Source organism: Erigeron canadensis, chromosome 6 (genome assembly GCF_010389155.1).
Source record: "Erigeron canadensis isolate Cc75 chromosome 6, C_canadensis_v1, whole genome shotgun sequence".
NCBI lineage: Eukaryota > Viridiplantae > Streptophyta > Magnoliopsida > Asterales > Asteraceae > Erigeron > Erigeron canadensis.
In genome coordinates, this window is record NC_057766.1 from 2053711 (window position 1) to 2073664 (window position 19954).

The following is a 19954-nucleotide window of genomic DNA, read 5'->3' on the forward strand; positions in this document are numbered from 1 at the left end:
TGGATCATAAAAGTGTTAATAGTAATATTTTTTTTTGAACATTTGTTAATGATGTTAATTATTTTGTTAATAATGAATGTTATGACCTTAAAATCATGATACTAAAATATATATGGGTGGCATTTGTTTTTAAGTTTTGTAATCCTTTTATGTTTTGGTAACAACACTTTTAATTGTTACACTTTTGATTAATTATAGGCTTATTTGTATTTTGAATTACTATGTCAATTCGGAATGAATATTATTAAAATACTTAAAGATATATATATATATATACATACTAGTACTAATACTTGTGCTATATAGAAATTCTCTGAAGACCACTTGTCGGAAAGACATAAGCAATATATAAGTATAATATTTGATTTATATAGGTATAATTATCAATAAAAAGTTTCTAGTTTTTGAAAACCCAAAGCTAGGTTATGAAAAAAACATAGATCAAAGAACATGCTACAACAATAATCAAAATCAATCAACTAATAATAACCAAGAAAGATGATTAGAAAAGAGCTTACCACAAAGTTAAGGAGATGTGAAATAAATGATGGTTACATGTTATATTTTATATTATTTGAAGTATCTATGCGTATTGGAAAGCATAAAAAATCAAAATAAGAAAACTTTAATCTATGGAATGTATTCTCAGTCTCCTCTTTTAATTATAGTCGGTGCATTTGCCTTAGTACCTTGCTAAGTTGCTAGGTTAGTGCTAGCTTTTATAAATTTAGCCGTAAGAAAGAAAGAGTTTCCGAACAACATCGATCGAGTTGCAATATGGCATTAACTTTTGGATTGGAAGTGATACCCTTTGTTGTTCTTACCCGAAACTTTTTCGGTTAGAAACACATTGATACCATTTTTCTTATCGATTCCCCTAACTTGTTGGAACCGTCTTGTCCCCATAAAGGTAAATATACATTCTTGGAGACTTAATGTTAAAATGTGCTATGATTATATTTAAATCTTTTGGTTCGAACTCAATATGCAATAGTTGCAGAAACAGTTGTAGTTTTTATTGTTGGTTTATTGATTGTAGAAGTCTTGGAATACTGCATGGGCTCCCTGATACGTAAGTAAGAATATATGGACTTACAACTGGGCTGACTATAAGGGTTGTGAGGGGTTAACCCATTTAGAAGATACTTTTTTCCTCTCGGATGGATTTGAGGATTCAATTCGTCACATTGATGATTTGATGGTAGAAATGGAACATATTTGTAATCTGTCGTTAAAAGAATTTTAGGTTTCGTCAGTAAACCTAACTTCCAAATACATAAATCAATAGTTCAAGCCGCATTTAAAGGTTCGTCGTAAACTTAATCGTTTGTTGACCTTGTGATGACTGATGATGATGCTGGTTGTTTTTTTGCCGGACGATGTCTATCTATATGTTTTGACAATGTTGAGTTTGCACATTTTGTCAAAAGATGGTGACAATGTCTAACTAAACACTTCTTGCTTTCTAGTAGTTGGTAATATAGCCACCAGTGTTGCCGCACTTATAGAACCAACACCGGTAGATAACGTCTATGAAGCATAATTAGCCTCCATTTCGTGAGAGTTCTGACATATATAGTGTATATTTAGTGATATTTAATGACTTTTTAAGAGATTTTTGAGTATTTCGTTCATTAAACTAATGAAACTAAATCTAGATATGTATACAAGTAATAGGATGGTAAATGCTGATTAAATGGTGAAAAAAAGGGCTAGAAATAACGGTAAATTATGACTATAAAACCGATTCCAAATCGGTTTCTCTGGATCGGTTGCTGGAACTAGTTTCTAGGAACCGATTTTGGAACCGTTTTTCTAAAAACAAAATCGATTTTGGAATCAACGGTTCCTAGAGGAACCTAATCACTTCCTCATGAACTGTTTTTTTTTTCAATTTCGACTTTTCTTTTTTTCGTTCGTTTTTTTGGAACTGGTTTTTTCTGCCAAAGTTTAATGTAACTTCTTCTGTTATTATTAGAAATTACCTTCATTTTTGAGAGGTTGGAAATTACTTTTGTTTTATTTTTTGACAGGTTTAGATTGAATAGAAGGTTTAAAGTTTAAACTATGTTGTTTTAATTCAGTCCACGCTAATAAACCCTCACCCTATACCTCTAATGGAATATAACCCCTTAATAATTCGTTCAAAGACACAATAACATATTAAAAGAAAATTTTAAATTCTAAAACTTAATAAGGCCTTAAAAAATATATTTTTGTCCTATAAACTTGAAGAACATTTCTAAGCTCTCATGGAAATTTCCTTTATTAACTTTAACACTACTGCAACATTTTATGGTCATAATTTATTGAAGTTGATTAAAGTCCATACTCCATAGTCCACGGTGTCTAAACATTAGTTTAAGAAACAAAACTCAACTTGAAAAGCATATAAAAAAAAAAATATCAGTGTGTGGATAAACAGGGTGATCAAAAGAACACGTAGATACAATCCAATCCCATCACTCAAAAAACCTATGGCTTTCATTGATGCATGAAACCCTTTCATCCTTCACATAAAATCATCCCCATTTTTCTTCACCTATACATACATATATACATAAAATCACACTTATATTTATAACAAACCTATACATACACATACACACTCATTTCTTCATTCAATTTCAAGAAAACAAAAATGGCAACCACAACCAATTTCTTTGGCTCAAATATCTTACTTTCAACACCAACACCCAAAACTCAAAAATCAAGAACCAGATTTATGATTCCCCAATCAATTCTTGACAAATCCCAGAAACCAAATTTGTCAAAAGATTTAAACTTTGAATCAAAAGCCACTCTAGCTGCTGCTGCAGCTGCTCTGTTTTTTTCTTCACAACAAGTGGCTTTGGCTGCAGATACTAATTTACAGCCTCCCCCACAAACCCCACTTCAAACTGAGTTAATTAAACAAAGCCCATCAACAAATTCATTAACTTTTTCACAGTCAAATGTTCTTACTGCCCCAAAACCACAGGCTAATTCTGACTTGCCTGAAGGAAGTCAATGGAGATACAGTGAGTTTTTGAATGCAGTAAAAAAAGGGAAAGTTGAGAGAGTTAGGTTTAATAAAGATGGTGGGGTTTTGCAGTTGACTGCTGTGGATGGAAGAAGAGCATCTGTGGTTGTTCCAAATGATCCTGATCTTATCGATATTTTGGCGATGAATGGTGTCGATATTTCGGTTTCTGAAGGGGAAGCAAGTAATGGGTTACTTGGTTTTATTGGTAATTTATTGTTTCCTTTATTAGCATTTGGTGGTTTGTTTTTCTTGTTCCGCCGGTCCCAAGGTGGCCCTGGTGGGCCAGGTGGGCTCGGCGGACCAATGGATTTTGGCAGATCGAAATCCAAGTTTCAGGAAGTTCCTGAAACTGGGGTTTCCTTTGCTGATGTGGCTGGAGCCGATCAGGCTAAGTTAGAATTGCAAGAAGTTGTTGATTTTTTGAAAAACCCTGATAAGTATACTGCCTTAGGAGCTAAGATTCCAAAAGGGTGTTTGTTAGTTGGACCACCTGGAACCGGTAAGACCCTGTTAGCTAGAGCGGTTGCAGGGGAGGCTGGTGTGCCATTTTTTTCGTGTGCTGCTTCTGAATTTGTTGAGTTGTTTGTGGGTGTTGGTGCATCTAGGGTTAGGGATTTGTTTGAAAAGGCGAAATCGAAAGCACCTTGTATTGTATTCATTGATGAGATAGACGCAGTGGGGAGGCAGAGAGGGGCGGGTTTAGGAGGTGGAAATGATGAGAGGGAGCAAACGATCAATCAGTTGTTGACTGAAATGGATGGTTTTTCGGGTAATTCAGGTGTTATTGTGCTGGCTGCTACTAACAGGCCCGATGTTCTTGATTCGGCTTTGTTGAGACCAGGGAGATTTGATAGGCAGGTGACTGTTGACAGGCCTGATGTCGCAGGCAGAGTCAAGATCCTTCAGGTATGACTAAATTGATCATCCAACATGCCTACTTCGTGAATTATGTTTCGAATATGCAAGTAGTTTGATTGATTGGAATCTGGGAACCGAGAAGAAAGTACATAGGTCTTGAAAAAGAATTTACATGAATTCAATTAGCTTCAATAAGATTTTCAATCATGTAGACTTAGGTGCCAAAATGGGCAGATTGGGTAACGGGTCATATATGTGGTTTTTGATTGACTGAAATGCATAACCAATCATACATGTGCTGACAAAAAGTAAATGGATCCCATTAGCATTACTAAGATTTTTGAATATGTAGATGTAGGGGACAAGATGTGCAGAGTTGGTAACGATTTAAACAAGTAGTTTTATAGGTGCTTATTGTGCTGAAGAATAGATATAGATTACAAGAACTAGATTGTTATGCTATCAATTTAGTTCCCTTAGAGGGAGGTAAATTGTTTTATGCATTAGAAGTATACTCTTAACCTAACCTATTCTTTTCTTCCACTGAACCATTTAGAGATCATAAAACATAATCCAAATCGGCCCATTTGTTAGGTAATTAGGTAAATAGGTTGAAATAGCCACCTCTAGGACAAGCCGAAAACACACTACGAATGATTCCTTACAGGGTGTTTGGACACGACTTATTGTCATTACTAGTTTGAATATTTTAGAGTCTAGAATCTAGATATTCATATTTGGATATGCAGGTAAGGAGTTGCTATAAGAGGACTAGCTCTACGACATATTCAAAGTCAAAATAATCAAAATCATACACTTTACCTCTCTAATGATACTTGAATTGGCAACCTAACAGTTTAGTGATTAGAATATACCTCAAACTATGTGTAAATTAGAATATACCTAAAACTATGTGTAACTTCTCTTGTAATCTGCAGGTGCACTCAAGGGGGAAGGCACTTGCAAAAGATGTGGATTTTGATAAGATTGCTAGGAGAACTCCAGGATTCACTGGTGCTGATTTGCAAAACCTGATGAATGAAGCTGCTATTCTAGCTGCGAGGCGTGAGCTTAAGGAGATTAGCAAAGACGAGATTGCAGACGCTCTTGAGAGAATTATTGCTGGGCCCGAGAAGAAAAATGCTGTCGTCTCAGAAGAGAAGAAGAAGCTTGTGGCATATCATGGTAACCCATTTACTCTTCTTTTAACTTTTTTTAACCCATGAAACGGTATTTTAAACATTATACCAAGTGTCAGACATGCTAATTGCCTATTGTAGTAACACATGCTTTACCTTTACAGCCTTTGTTACCGTGAGAATTGCATTATTTTGCTATGAAAAGTTTTTGTACCTGAAATTACCTAGTTGTCCACTACGTGTTATCACTCTAGCATTAGTCTATTAAGTGGTGTTTGGTTAACTAAAATCACAATGGATATAGGTTTGGTAGCATCTGAAATTAATTTGGTTGTTATCTTTGTAAAGATTTTGTTTGGTTTATAAGTTGGGTTTGAAATTTAAATATTATTTCAAAATTAAATGTAATCAACCCAACTCCTTTACACTCCAACCTATTAAACAAATAGGGAATTTAATACAATCGGCCAAGAATTAAACATCCTAAGCGTCATGTGGCTAGTTACATATCATGGTTACGGAAACATGCTTTTTCATGGACACCTTTTGTTCTTGTGGAGAATTGCATTGTTTGCTTTAAATATTTTTTATCTGAAAATATTTGTCCATTCACCATTGAGGCTCAACTATTGATCATATGAACCTGATCCACAAAAGACATATTGCTAAGAGTGATGTCATGTAGCTAATTGCATATATTATATAATAACAAGACCATGAACCACCACCAAGGTTGCTTTGTGGCTAGGTGTCCTGTTTTTTCAGATGAGGTCTCATGGTCTCAAGTTCGAAACCTTCCTAGTTAAACATCTTCGGATTGGCCAGGGAAATGGTCAAACACAGTCATGAGGATACCTCTTCGGCCTCCTACATCCGTGTCAAAAAGACTCTCCATTTTTAATAACCAGAACATGTTTTACCTTTTACATCCACTCTTTTGGTGAGAATTGCATTATTTAATCTTTCGGGAAATTCTCAAGTTTCAAGTGAATTTTACCCATTTGTTTTTGTAATTTGATGTTAGTCATCTTATATTTCCGATCCATGCTCATGAAAGGGGATTCAAGACGTTTTGCATTTATGCTATGAGCAAAACATGTTTTTCAAAAGACATTAGTTAGTTACATTACAACTTAACCTTTCACACCCTCACTCTCTTAAGAGAAGCATTATTTTTTTTGAATGGCTGAGAAGTGTATACTTTTATTCTTTGGAAAAACCTTAAGCTCTGAGCTACCTTACATTGAATCATTGTACATTGATCTCATTGATTTTCGTCCACAATTTAGGCATCATGTCTAGAAAGATACAACATTGTTTTCACACTGCAAATTTTCATTATTTGGGACGTCTTTAAGCAAAAATAGCCACTTTGATTGCCTACTGTCATCATCGTAAAAATATTGATATAATTTTGTTTTTTTCATAAGGACAGTTAGTTTTTAGACATTTACTAAGACAGAAAAGCGTTATGTTGAATATGCAGAGGCCGGGCATGCCCTAGTTGGTGCCCTCATGCCAGAGTATGACCCTGTAGCAAAAATATCCATCATTCCTCGTGGTCAAGCAGGTGGTCTCACCTTTTTTGCCCCAAGTGAAGAAAGGCTCGAGTCTGGTTTATACAGCAGAAGCTACCTTGAAAACCAAATGGCTGTCGCTCTCGGTGGAAGGTAAAAACACATTCTTATTCTTCAACTTTTTGTAGAGTTCATCTCGGGGATTCTTTCCATTAAGATTGTAGGAGAAATAACGTCCTTGTAGGACATATTCTAGAGGCATAAATGCCAGTATATCTTCATGAACTCAAACTAGCTATATTCAATTCAGTTCATGGTTCTTGAACTTTTCAAATACCAGTTCTTGATTTAAGTTTTCTAAAAGTCATATCTGGTTCTGGTCCTCTTAAAAATGAAAACAAAAACCCACATGTTCTGTCTGTTTGTTGGCCTTTTCAAACCCTATAGATTAGCATTACTTTAGGTTAATAATTTTCAAATTTTAAGGAAACAGGAGGTGGTTGTCAGTTTGGTACTGAATTGGTTGAAACCCATAACTACATTGCAGGGTTGCTGAAGAGGTTATCTTTGGAAAAGACAATGTAACAACAGGAGCATCAAATGACTTTATGCAAGTTTCTCGTGTGGCAAGACAGATGGTTGAGAGGTTTGGATTTAGCAAGAAGATTGGTCAGGTAGCAATTGGTGGTGGTGGCGGAAATCCATTCTTGGGACAATCGGTAATAAAGATATACATGCATTTATATTTCAAAGCAATTATTTTCCCTGGCAAATATTCTGGCCCCTAATATCAAAATTATCTGCAGATGTCATCCCAAAAAGATTATTCCATGGCTACCGCCGATATTGTGGATGCTGAAGTGAGGGAACTTGTTGAAAGGGCATACGAGAGGGCAACGACAATTATTACCACACAAATTGATATCTTGCACAAGCTTGCTCAACTCCTTATGGAGAAAGAAACAGTCGACGGAGAAGAGTTCATGAGCCTTTTTATTGATGGGAAAGCAGAACTCTACATTTCTTAGATGTCACATTTTACACTCTGTTAATGTAAAGTGAATGCAGTTTAAAGCTGATTATCTTATATATTGACTTGTAATTAGTTTTTAAAGTTATGATACATAGATCATGTTTGTGATTGTTCAACTATCTAGGGGAGACAATAACCAAAAAAAAGGGAAACTGTTTAATAGAAGAGTAGAAAATTATTGCTTTATATGCTTTTAGTTATCTTCTTCATGAACTAATTTATATGATCAGATAAATTGTTACCAGTTACTTCATATCAACTAAATTTTCATTTACACATCACTATATATATGTCTATATTTATTCATCTGTTAAACAAGTATATGAATCTATCTATATAAAATTTGTAGACTTACATATCAATAATAATAATTAATAGGTATTACCAATCAATGCGGGGCTAACCCACTAAGGGGGAGAGGAGTGGGAGCGGGCTCATAGCCGGCATGGCCAACCCACCAAAGTAACACCACCGCCATCAAAACGGCTTCCCAGCGGCATGAGGTTCAACGGGCTTTAAGCCCTGCGAGGGATGAATGGTTTCGACCGTTGGAGGGGAGCGTGGGGAAGCGTGGAAGGTGGGGTCCAGCCCACTTTTGACCATTGCACACTAATTATATAAAAAAAATTTTCTCCTATCTCTTTATCTATATATACACTTCATTTTAACCAAAACAATCATCAAACAAAACCATATCTTCACACTTTCACCAAAAAAAAACACCACATTACTAAAAAATGGATTCCTCTTCCCCATTTCTTCATTTTGTGTTCCACCGGAGTTAAACGATTTGTCTACGGGGAGTACTTTTCAGTTTTTTAATCAAGTGTACGTCGAGCTTGAAGATACCGGCACCTCTTCCGACACTCGCCACCATTAGTTGCAAGTTTGATTTAGTTATCTTCATTAGAAAAGTAGAATTTAAATTTATGTACTTTTTAATTCATGTTTATGTGATGTTTAGTTTAATTTTAATTGAAATATTTAAGTTTTTATTAGAGAAGAAAAAGTTTGATTAAATTAAATAAAAAATAAATAAATAAAATTTGGGAGGGTTGAGAAGGTCATGAATGCCATTAAAAATGGTTGGGAGGGTTGAAAAGAAAAATTGAGTTGAATGTATTTGATTAATGAGATTTACGAGAGATGAAAATTTGGGAGACATGAATCCTCTCCCCCTAATGCTAAGAGAAAAGACAAAGATTTAAATTTTGACATAGGCATGTAAATACTTTTAGGAGTAGAATAGATGTGGCATAAATGCATAATATTTAGCCATTAATACAATATTTTTTTTTTTTACTATTATCAATGTTGGGCCGTTGGCTTCTTGAATACTTGATTATCATTTTGCTGAATAAAGGCTTTCTGCAGTTCATATAAAAAACTAGACTAATGCTTGACAACCCAAAAAAGCCCAAAGAAGAATACAAAGAGACTTCAGAGATGTTTTACAACTTGTTTGATACCTATACAATAACTAGGTGAGGAAATTTTAGATCTTACTAGGTTATTTAACCGCAGCGAACGTTTCGCTGCGGGTACAATGAACATAATGCAAGTAAAGTTTATGCTTAAATACCGAATTGCAGATTTTGTTATAAATCATTGTACTTAGTTTATTGATTATGAATCTAATAAAAGAGAAGTTTTTATGCTTTCAAGTTATATGAAAACAATAATCTAGTAATTACATATTTACATGTCAAATTTATAAACCCACTAATCAGATGTTAATTTTTTAATTTTTAATCTACTCATTACATGTCAATTTTTTAATCTAGTGATTACATGTCAAATCTTTTGCTATGTATAATACATTTAATAAGTACATTCCATTTTAGAAACACTATTTTTGTCATTTTAACACTGAGTACAAAAGAAAATTGTACACGTAATAGGCAAAGCTATGACACCTGTGACCTGTGATACCGAACATCCGCATTGTATATTTTTCAAGGAAATACTGTTTCAATACTTTTTCCCTTTAATCACCGCTCTCTCTTTCCATCTTCCATCTTTTCATTTTCTTTGAATTCCATTTCTCACTTAGTTTCATCCATTAAAAAACCTAATTTAGTTGCTTCTAAAATCTTCTTCATCTACGTACACTTTGAAAAATACCAAACAGATTTTGCTACTCACCCGTTTTTTACACATACTCAGTGGATTCTGGCACCACATGGTGGTTGACGGAAGATACAGCGCGATAGCATCAGAACCTGTTCGCACCCTATGCTGATGTCAGGAACAATATTTATGGTCAGAGGTGGTATACATTCAAATGATGTGGTTCCCGGTGGACGGTGGTGTTATAGATCCAGATGAGGTGGTGTGGTGTTTAGTAGTGTTTAACCGGCGGTCTAAAGGTTGTTGGCGGTGGTGTTTGCTTGCCGGGTTTATAGATCAAGATGAGGTGGTGACCGACAAACATGTGAAGCTCATGAATGTGTATTGATTGCTTCTCTTGATAAAGTATGAAGATTTTTTTGTAGGAATTGGATATAGATATGTTCTTGTATTATTTGTGAAAAATGGGGTAGAACGGGTTTTAAACTTTAATTAAAGGATTTACAGTAGAATGATTTTTGACATGTTTTAGAACTGGAAAGTCTAATGCATAAGAAAATTGTATCATGTGCATTATGGCTAGTAAAGACACTGTTTGTACCTTATGCATTACCTGGTTGTAAAAAACAGGTTGGTTTTTAGTACATAGGATAAATGTGGTTTTTTAAATGTTTGAGTAACTCTATTTTGGCTTATGTATCATTTTATGATAATTTTTATTTTTTTTAAAGTTAATCACAGAAATCGTCCCTGTCGTTGTACTTAACTTGCAGGTTTCATCCCTAGATTTCATAAATTACAGTTGTTGTCCGTTAACACTTTTAGTTCTACCATTAAACTTCTGTTTATAACCATGTCACATGATCTGCATGTGATGGGTAATCTCATAAATTCTACCCTTAACACCCCAACCACACAATTTAATCCCCATTTTCATTGTTTTTTAACTTTCTCTCTTTCTTTCATCATATATTCATATGTTGTTCTTCATATTTAAGAGATTTTTAAAATAACAAAAAACCCTTAAATCCATCAAAAGTTCTTTATGAAAACAAATTTTTGATTTTTTTTAATGATCCAATAACTCTCTAAACCTTAAAAAAAAACCCAAAAATTCAAGCAATTCCCATATAAAGATTTGATATTTACATATTAAAAATTGATACTGCCATTCAAACCTCCATATATATTAAATATCATTTGTTTGCTTCATATACAAATCAAAACCATATTTCTTCATATACAACCCAAAAAGCTCTTTGAGTTCACTTGTAACATTACAAAAAAATCCTCTACTCGGATATATTTCTTCACCGAGACCATATGATAATAAAATAAATTATACTTCTGCTTCATTTCAAAAATCACCATCACCCAGATCAAAGGCTTCCAAGATTGTTTATTTTGAACAAGATGGATCACCTGCAATGGATTTATGATTTGGCTCGACTTGGGTGTCTACTATGACTTAGTCGCTCCATAAGCCACCTGCCCATGACCGGACGGTGGCTGGGTGGTAGCCGACAGTGGTTGAGCGGCGGTGGCAGGCATTCACAAAAGTCCCTATTACATCTTCCCCGAAGACTATGCGGGTATCCATTAGAACTTGAAGTTCATACTGGAAACACGACCCATAATCAATAGCATCATGATTTTCATGGAAACTATCATAAGATCTATAACTAGCTGATGTTTTGTTCATTTGTTTTATATTTTTATCATAATTATCTATGATTTGGATTATAATGTTGAAATAAATTATGATATACAGGGCTTGATTTGTTTCATTAAAATTTATTGTTGGTATTAGATTTGCTTTGATTTGGTTTTGTTTTTATTTTGATTTGGTGATCTGATTTTGACACAGAGGTGATGATGATATTTGTTTTTCTAGGTTTTGTTTTAGATGATGATGATGGTGTATTGATCTAAAAAGATGAAAAGATAATATACCCTTCACCATAACCAAAAAAGGATGAAATTATCCATCACGTATTTGACACGTGATTAAGAGTAGGACTAAAAGTGTTAACGGAGCAAACTATTTTGGACGAAAACTGTAATTTATAAAAGTTAGGGATGAAACTTGCAAGTTGAGTACCACGACATGGACAATTTCTGTAATTAACTCCTTTTTTTTTTTTAATATGATGACAATTAAATATGTGCTCATATGACAATTCATTCGTCATGACATTATTTTTCTATATGGGAATTTGTTTTTATCAACTTTAAATAGCAGATAAAAAGTCAAAGCAAGATAAGTCATGATTTCTAACTTCTAACTTCTAATATTATTTCACAAATCACTTGATTATTTTGTAATATATATTTTCCCTATTATCAATGTTAAATAAGATATTTATTGTTCTTGGGATTTATCCCAACTAAACATTTAATGCCCCTAATGTCTTTCAAGAAAATGTTGGTCACGGGTTCAAAACCTTGTAAAGGCATATTGGGAAGTCTTTGCCAATGAGGTGGAGCGTGGGGTTTTCTCTAGCATTTAGCTAGTTTCCTCCAGAATGATAGTGGGAGTTCCACCTCTAGTCATGCCCTCAGATTGACTGTGCTGGTGACATGGTCGATCTCTACCAGACGATTAAGAGGCATGCCGCTGAATTCAATCACCACTGTTGTTCAAAAAAAAAAAAATTTATTTTAGAGTTAATTTCAAAAATCGTCCTTATGGTTTTACCAAAAAATCAAGTTTCATTCTTTAAACTTCAAAATGACACTGGTAGTCCTTTATACGCGGATAATGGTCATGTTTCGTCCTTTAGTCGACCGTATAAAGGACGAAACGTGACCATCATCTGTTAGATTAAAGGACGAAACGTGACCATTATCCGTCAGATTAAAGGACGAAACGTGACCATTATCCGCGTATAAAGGACTACCAGTTTCAGTTTAAAGTTTAAAGGATGAAACGTGATTTTTTGGTAAAACCGGAAAGACGATTTATGCAATTAACTCTTTATTATATTAATTTCACACGCATATTTTAATATTAAAATTTTCATATTCGATTTAAATTTCACCTGTATGTTTTTATATCTCCCTCCCCCTCCCTTTACCTAAAGTCTACTTTATTTTCCTTTCAAATTTGACATACAATAGAATCATTTTCCTTTCAAATTTGACATACATAATATGAGTGTATGTCTTTTTAGTTTTATTGTAAAGTTTATTGATAAGTAATAGAATCAACTTTTATAAAGTGTTAAATCTTAATAGCTTTTATTAAAATTATTTGAGTTTACATATGTTTTGATTTATCATTTGATATGATAAAATAAAACTCATATGTGATTGGTAATTAATTTATACCTGGGGATATAATCTAGTACACACATGTTCAAAGGTGAAAACCAAAACAAAATTTCAAATAAGAGAAAATAGAGATAACGGTAGTGTTTTAACAACCAGGTCGGTTAACCGGTTTAATTAGTGTCAGTTTTTTAATGAACTAGTTTGAAATGGTTGGTAAGAAGTCGGTTTTATGTTTACTTTTTTCCAAAAAAGATATGGTTATTATATAAGCAGAACCTATTTTTTAAAACAAAATTTTAAGTTTCTAATAACACTTATTTGGACATGAAATGAAAGCACAATTGACATTTTAGAATGGGAAAATGATAAAATTTTCTCAATATTAGCATAAAATCGTTTTAAAACTATAAGAAGGTGACATGTGATATACACTAATTTTCTTTTCTAATATTGACCCTTGATTTTTCCACATCTCATTATTTAATAGTTAGGAGGAGTTTTAGATTATTTTGTTAGTAGGATTAATCATTTTCCTATAGAATATATGAGAGAAAGGTACCGTGCGTTGCGACATTGATGGAGGTGGCAGTGGTGATGGTAATGTAATGGCGGTGGCGCTGAAGGTTGGTGGTTGCGAGCGGCGGTAGCGGCGGCGGCGGCGGCAGAGATTGGTGGTAGTGGCGGTAACGCCGGTTAGTAGTGGAAGTTATTGATGTATTTATTGAATTTGTGTGAACTTTCGTAGACATGACTAACTATATGTCTCAGATCTTTGAGCCCGTAGGGTCATACACAATTGACATCTATAATGTTTAACCATAAAGCTACGAAATGATATTTCATCATTTACGCATTTGATTTTGTAGTCTTTAATTAAATTATACGTTTATAAATTAACACGAGTTAATTAAGGATAAACGGATAAACCGAAAATTGTTATTTATAGTAGTCGATTAAAGTTAGTTTTAATTGATAGATAAATAACTTATTAATTAAAATTAGTTTAATTAATTAAATAAGTTAACGAGTTGGATAATTAATAGTTAAAGTCATTAATTAATTAATAGTTAATTAATCAAATAAGGAAAGCTCGGTCCAACCCACCTAGCATTTGGGGTGGTTCTTGATCAATCCAAGGAAGGGTAGGATGAAATTAGGGAGAAATTTTTAGGATTTTTGTTTCCTAATTTGATTAGAAGACATCCCTATCAATACCCGAAGAAATCCCTAATTAATTCATTCATTCACAAATCCTTAAACACAAACTTAAAGGTGAAATTTTCTTCTCCTTTATGTGTGGGTCGAAATCACTAAACCAAAGAAACAAAAACCTCAAATTGTTTTAGGTTTAATTATTTAGGGTTTTAGTTAAACCCTAAATGAGTTTCAACAAGTAGTCGAATTCAAGAAACCTTAAGAGGGATACGAAAATCGACTCCCTTATTACAAGGGAGGTCGAATTCGACCTTAGGGTTCATCAAGTGGGTTTCGTTCGGTTGCGGTCGTAAGCTTAAAGGTGTCTAGCAGATCCTTGGTTGAGGCATTATTCGTGTACGCACCTACGGAGGGTTTTCACTCTTCGAATCTCATTTCCGGAACTTTCCACATCATGGAGGGTCTCGTCTACCGCAACGTGGTTAGTTTTCTTGTATTTACTTTAAGTTACTTATATTGCATTGCATGGTGATTCTGAGATAGGACGTTAGAACTATTAATTGTTTTCAAAATGATACCACATGGTTTTAATAGTTGCTACCAGTTCATTAACACGCTTCCGTTACGCACTCTGATTTGATTTGAAAATAATTTTGATTTGTCATCCAAACTGGGTCAGTAACCCGACGCAATTTTTGTTATTCGGCTAATGAAATCTCAACAGTAATGTGGCTATAATGTATAGTACATCATGCATTAGAATGTGTACATTGTTGAAACTTAAAATCACTATTGAAATTTTAAGTTAAAAATTAAAAATTGATTTATTTTATAATATAATATAGATAACTAGTTTCTTTTGAATAGAGAAATGATAAATTGGGAAGTAAAATCAAATACAATATATATTAAATGCAAATGGGTTATAAAAGTTAGATTGATGCCCGCGTAATGCAGCGATAACGACAACGTAAAAGTAATTTTATTGCGGTCGGAGATGTGATAAATTGTTGCGGGGGATATGAAAGCGGGGGAGGAGGGGACAAATTTTGAGTTAGGGTTTTTGTTATGCGATTGGAGAGATAGATGTTGAATTCTTTTTAAGGCCATTTTAGTAACAGTTTATAAAATAGAATCAAAGATGTATTAAGATGGAGGGTAAATGTATCATTTCAGATTCTTAAAATTAAGAAGGGGAAGAAGAATTTGTTTTATAAAAAAGTATAGATATAGACAGAAATTTAAAGATAATAAATACTTGTAAATGGATGCCTCAAGGGTATTTGTTTTTTTGAATGTATAATTGTATTATAGAAGTTGAGTTTGTAATTATTAAGTTTTATACTAAAAATGATTTCTGACTCATTTAATATTTAAATCTATTCTCTATAGTTCATTTAAAATTCAAATCTATTCTTTATAGTTTTCTTTTGAATTTTGGTTGTTACTAAATATAAAAATAACATTTCAAAAATAATTTCTAGCTATAGATAACTTCAACCAATTGATTTAAAAAACAAAAAATATCTCAAATACTAATTTTTAAGATGTGGGCGTTCCACATATAAGTTTAGATTAGCTAACAACATTATATGGTTGAACCCTTATCTTGAAAACCATTTTATTTAAAAAAGAATGGTGACAACTCTTAAATTATGTATTGGACTTTATCTTTTTTGTTCATTCACATGTGAAATGTTATAAAAAAAAATGTTGTAGAAGAAACTTTTTTTTCCCAAAATCTTATATATATATATATATATATATATATAGCCGTTTGTTTACATGTGAACGGAACCTGAACATATTCATTCACAACAGACTATTTGAAAGGTTTAAAATTTTTTTTTTTTCTACAACATACATTTTTATAACATTTCACATATAAATAAACTTTAAAAACATGTAATCTAATACATAACTTAAAAGTTTCCACAATTGTTTTAAAAAAAGTTGATTCTTGAAATAAAGGGAAGTCTATAAAATGAATATAGAGTTCTCATACACTTAAGATTAACTGTGAAACCCTCATAATACATGAATGATAAAAAGAAATTAAATTGTTTTTTTATGATAAAAGTATATAATCATTTTGTACGTAACGAGAGAAAATTAAAGAAAGTTACAACGATTTCACAAAGGGTCAAAGGTAAAGGTACGTACATGTTCATATAAGGACCACAAACATGGGTGACATATACTCACTGACACACCTACAAAAATTCAACCCAAAAAATAAGGTTTCGCAACAAGATGATTCTCAAGCGATCGAGAAATCTCAGCCTAACACGTACTCTTTACAACCTATATATTATTGTAAACTAGTAGTTACAAGATTATATGTATTTAATTTAGCATAAAAACAATTAAAAAATGTACATTATCTAGTAACCCCGACCCTATAAACACAAGCTAGTTTAGTAATTAATTAATTAGATATATCTGATTAAACGGATCGATTTCATATATTATTGGTAATATTGACCATTCTGAACAATCGACAGCCTCTAGACAAAAATCACCACGAGTCTAATATCACTATTAGGACCACATTGCACAAGTATGTGACGAGTGACTCTTAATGCTCTCAACCCTACGACTCACCACAAGGTCTTAATTAGTCAATTGCCGTTTTGCCACGCACTAGCCCGGGCAATTTAGAGAAATTTACTTATGGCATGGCTCAATGTGAGTTATGCCTTTGTCTCTAATTATCTATAAATGAATGGAAGTAATAAACGTACCACACTATTCTTGATTTATTTACCATAATGTACAAGTTTTATACTTGACTATACAAATCAATACTGCATACTGGTAGTAAATATATCAAATTTAATAGTACAAATATCAATGAATCATGTACACGAGTTAGAAGTTCTCTTGAAATTAAACTGTCTTAAGACTATTTACATCTCATCTCCTTCCTACTTGGTTGAAAACTGCAGAATAACTGTTAATATTATGAATTATTATAGCGTGTTTTGGTTCTTCAGTCATAGTTGTCTCAATTAAGCAACAACAAAATAGAAAGTCACGTCTTAAAATTCCAAACCATGCCAAGTATGGTCGATTCGTCATTAGTCCCCACGTATTTCATTTCAGCAAATAATTATTAGTTTGATATTTTGTTTCGAGTGTGAGTCTAGCTAAGATCGAATTATATCTTAGGGGGGCATCATATATTATAATTCGTCGACAATACATCGTGACTAATACAAGTACTAATGTTGTCTTCATCTTGGCTACACAGTTTTCGCCTTAAATATTCACACTAAATGATTGTGACTGGTTTTCTTCTTCTTTTAGCATCTTGTGAAGCAATGAAGTCGACGATCGTCGAACACGAACTTTGGTCCATTGATTTTTGACATCTTCTTCTCATCACTGGAAATCAGAGAAAGAGGTTACAAGAAGACATTGGTTTTGAATCACATGTGTGTGGTGAGGACTACGGAGATATCTTGTGAAGAGAGGGGTCAGCCAACCCCATTATATATCATAAATTATAGTAAATATATATATATATATATATATATGGAATGTATATCTTTTTTTTGTTTGTGAATACACGAATACACGTTATGCAATACTTTTATCATAACTATGCATTATTGACATATATATACGTATACAACCTCATATATAAATTACATGTAAGTTATATGTGTTAATAAAGTATAAAAAATATTGATAAGAATATTATCTCTCTAGCTACTATACTATTAATATAAATCTAGCTAGATATTTAGATATACAATTATAATAATGATTAACATTCGATCGAGCATTCTATATGGATATAGAGAAAACAAACGGGACAACAAGTTGCGTTACTAATTCTTTTTTATATAACAGAATCCTGACATTTAAAAACTGCATTATAAATTTGTCGTAAAGTTACTCTTACTCTACTTGTCTTTAGGCACTACCAGGTATATCCCAATGATCCGCCTAAGTAAAAAAAAAACCCAAAAGTATCAAATGTAAATGGTATAAATACGTGTTATCGTCTATACACGTTTTTATATGTTTGATTATTTGCATGGAACAGTTTTTAAAACAAAAGTATTAAGAACAAGAACATTTTGGTGTATATTAGATTATTTTTCGTATAATAAAAAACAGCATGAACGGATGAACGTGTAATAAATATGTTGAAAATGCCACTTGGCCTATTCATTGTGTTTGATAGCTAATTAATGGCTATTCTATCTGTTGACTTGTTTGGTGCTTTTTCTTATGTATTAGGAGTATCTAAATTAAATAAGTTATACCTGATAAATGTTGGATGAAATTTTTTTCCCGAATCATAAGTCAGTATATGATGTTAGACAAACTTCACCATTTAAAGGTAAAACTTTACATGTATTTTAGACGATTAGAAAATTCGGAAGGAAAACTTCAAGACTATCACAATTCCTAAAGATTGAACTCATATTCTTTAATAAAATCATGAACGTTTCTAACCGCTGGCTAGTGGCTATCATTATTGGCTAGCTATCGCATGACTAAATTTAAGCTCTCTAGCTTTGTATTTGAAAAGCTAATTATATTATACGAGTAATTAATTATAAGACTAAACATTTAATTTTCTTCATTATTCATTATAAACCATGCATGAATATTGTTATAGTTTATTGTAATATATATGTATATAATTTTTCTATCATCGGACACTTTTACATAATTCATTCTAACTATTCAACTTTTTTCGAAATGATATAATCCTAAACTATAAAAGTTTTTATCATTTAAGATAAAAGGGACGTGATTATTGTTTCAAATTTAAATTTAGATTCAAAAGAAAAGTAGTTAAAATGATTACTGTTTTATAGCTAAAATTATACGAGTATATTAGCATTTTACCCGCGCAATGCGACGACGATGATGGTAGCAGCGGTGTGGTGTTGGCGGCACTGTGGTTGTGGCGGCGGCGGTGGTGGCGTGACGGATAGTGGCAGTGTTGTTATTATTGTAAAAACAATTAATGTAAAAGAACAGGGTAGTGTAGTTATTTTAGGAGTTGATAGATTTATGTTTTAAATTATTTCGTTAAAGTTATTATAGGTATTTTAAGTGAGAATGTTTAAATAATTAAATAAAAAAAGGAAAATTAATTAATTCATTAAGGGTAGAAAAATCATTTCGTATGGAGACATTTTTATAAGAAAGAATGTTGAAAAGCGTTAGAAAAAAAAGAGTGTGATAATTTTTATATATTACTAAAGATATATATCTATTAATAAACTAAAACAAGATTATAACCCTTATTTAATAACACGTGACACTGCCTTAAAGTGACAAATGTCTTTTTAGTATAATAAATTAAAAAAAGTTAAACCAACATCTATATTGTTAGTCTTTGACTACAATTCTAATTATTATAAGATATAATGTTTTCATATTATTATCCATATCTATATGAGATACATTTAGAAAAGCTTTAATAATAATAAATAATATTAACTAAAAGATCAACTTACGTATATTAGATGTGATTGTAAAAATTTAAGGTAAATCCAAAATGTTAACTAAACATATACTCGTATTATATTTATTATAATTTAGCTTCGATCATCGGTTTACTTTAACCAGAATTTATTTCATACTCACTAATAATGTATGAGCATATTCAAATTTCTTTATGATATAATATATAGCTACCGTACATCGTACGAGTATTAGGATAGCTATATAGATAGTATCATAAAGAAATTCGAATATGTCTCATATGTATGATTCGTAAACATGAAATAAATTCAACTTAAAGTAAATCGATAATTGAAGCTAAATTATAATAAACAACAATGATAAATATAATGTGTTTAGTTAGAGTTTTGGGTTTACTATAAATTTTTAAAATCACATCAAAATCGAAACT

The 19954-nt window shown here is 32.3% G+C and overlaps 1 protein-coding gene across 1 annotated transcript; it reads left to right on the forward strand.

Annotated features, from left to right (window-relative positions):
• The first annotated feature begins 2584 nt into the window (after positions 1-2584).
• LOC122605727 (ATP-dependent zinc metalloprotease FTSH, chloroplastic-like) lies at positions 2585-7653 on the forward strand. Its single transcript, XM_043778686.1, has 5 exons — positions 2585-3931; positions 4822-5068; positions 6509-6692; positions 7087-7258; positions 7346-7653. The coding sequence occupies exons 1-5, from the start codon at positions 2642-2644 to the stop codon at positions 7565-7567; spliced, it is 2115 nt and encodes a 704-aa protein (XP_043634621.1). The 5' UTR covers positions 2585-2641; the 3' UTR covers positions 7568-7653.
• The last annotated feature ends 12301 nt before the right edge of the window (positions 7654-19954 follow it).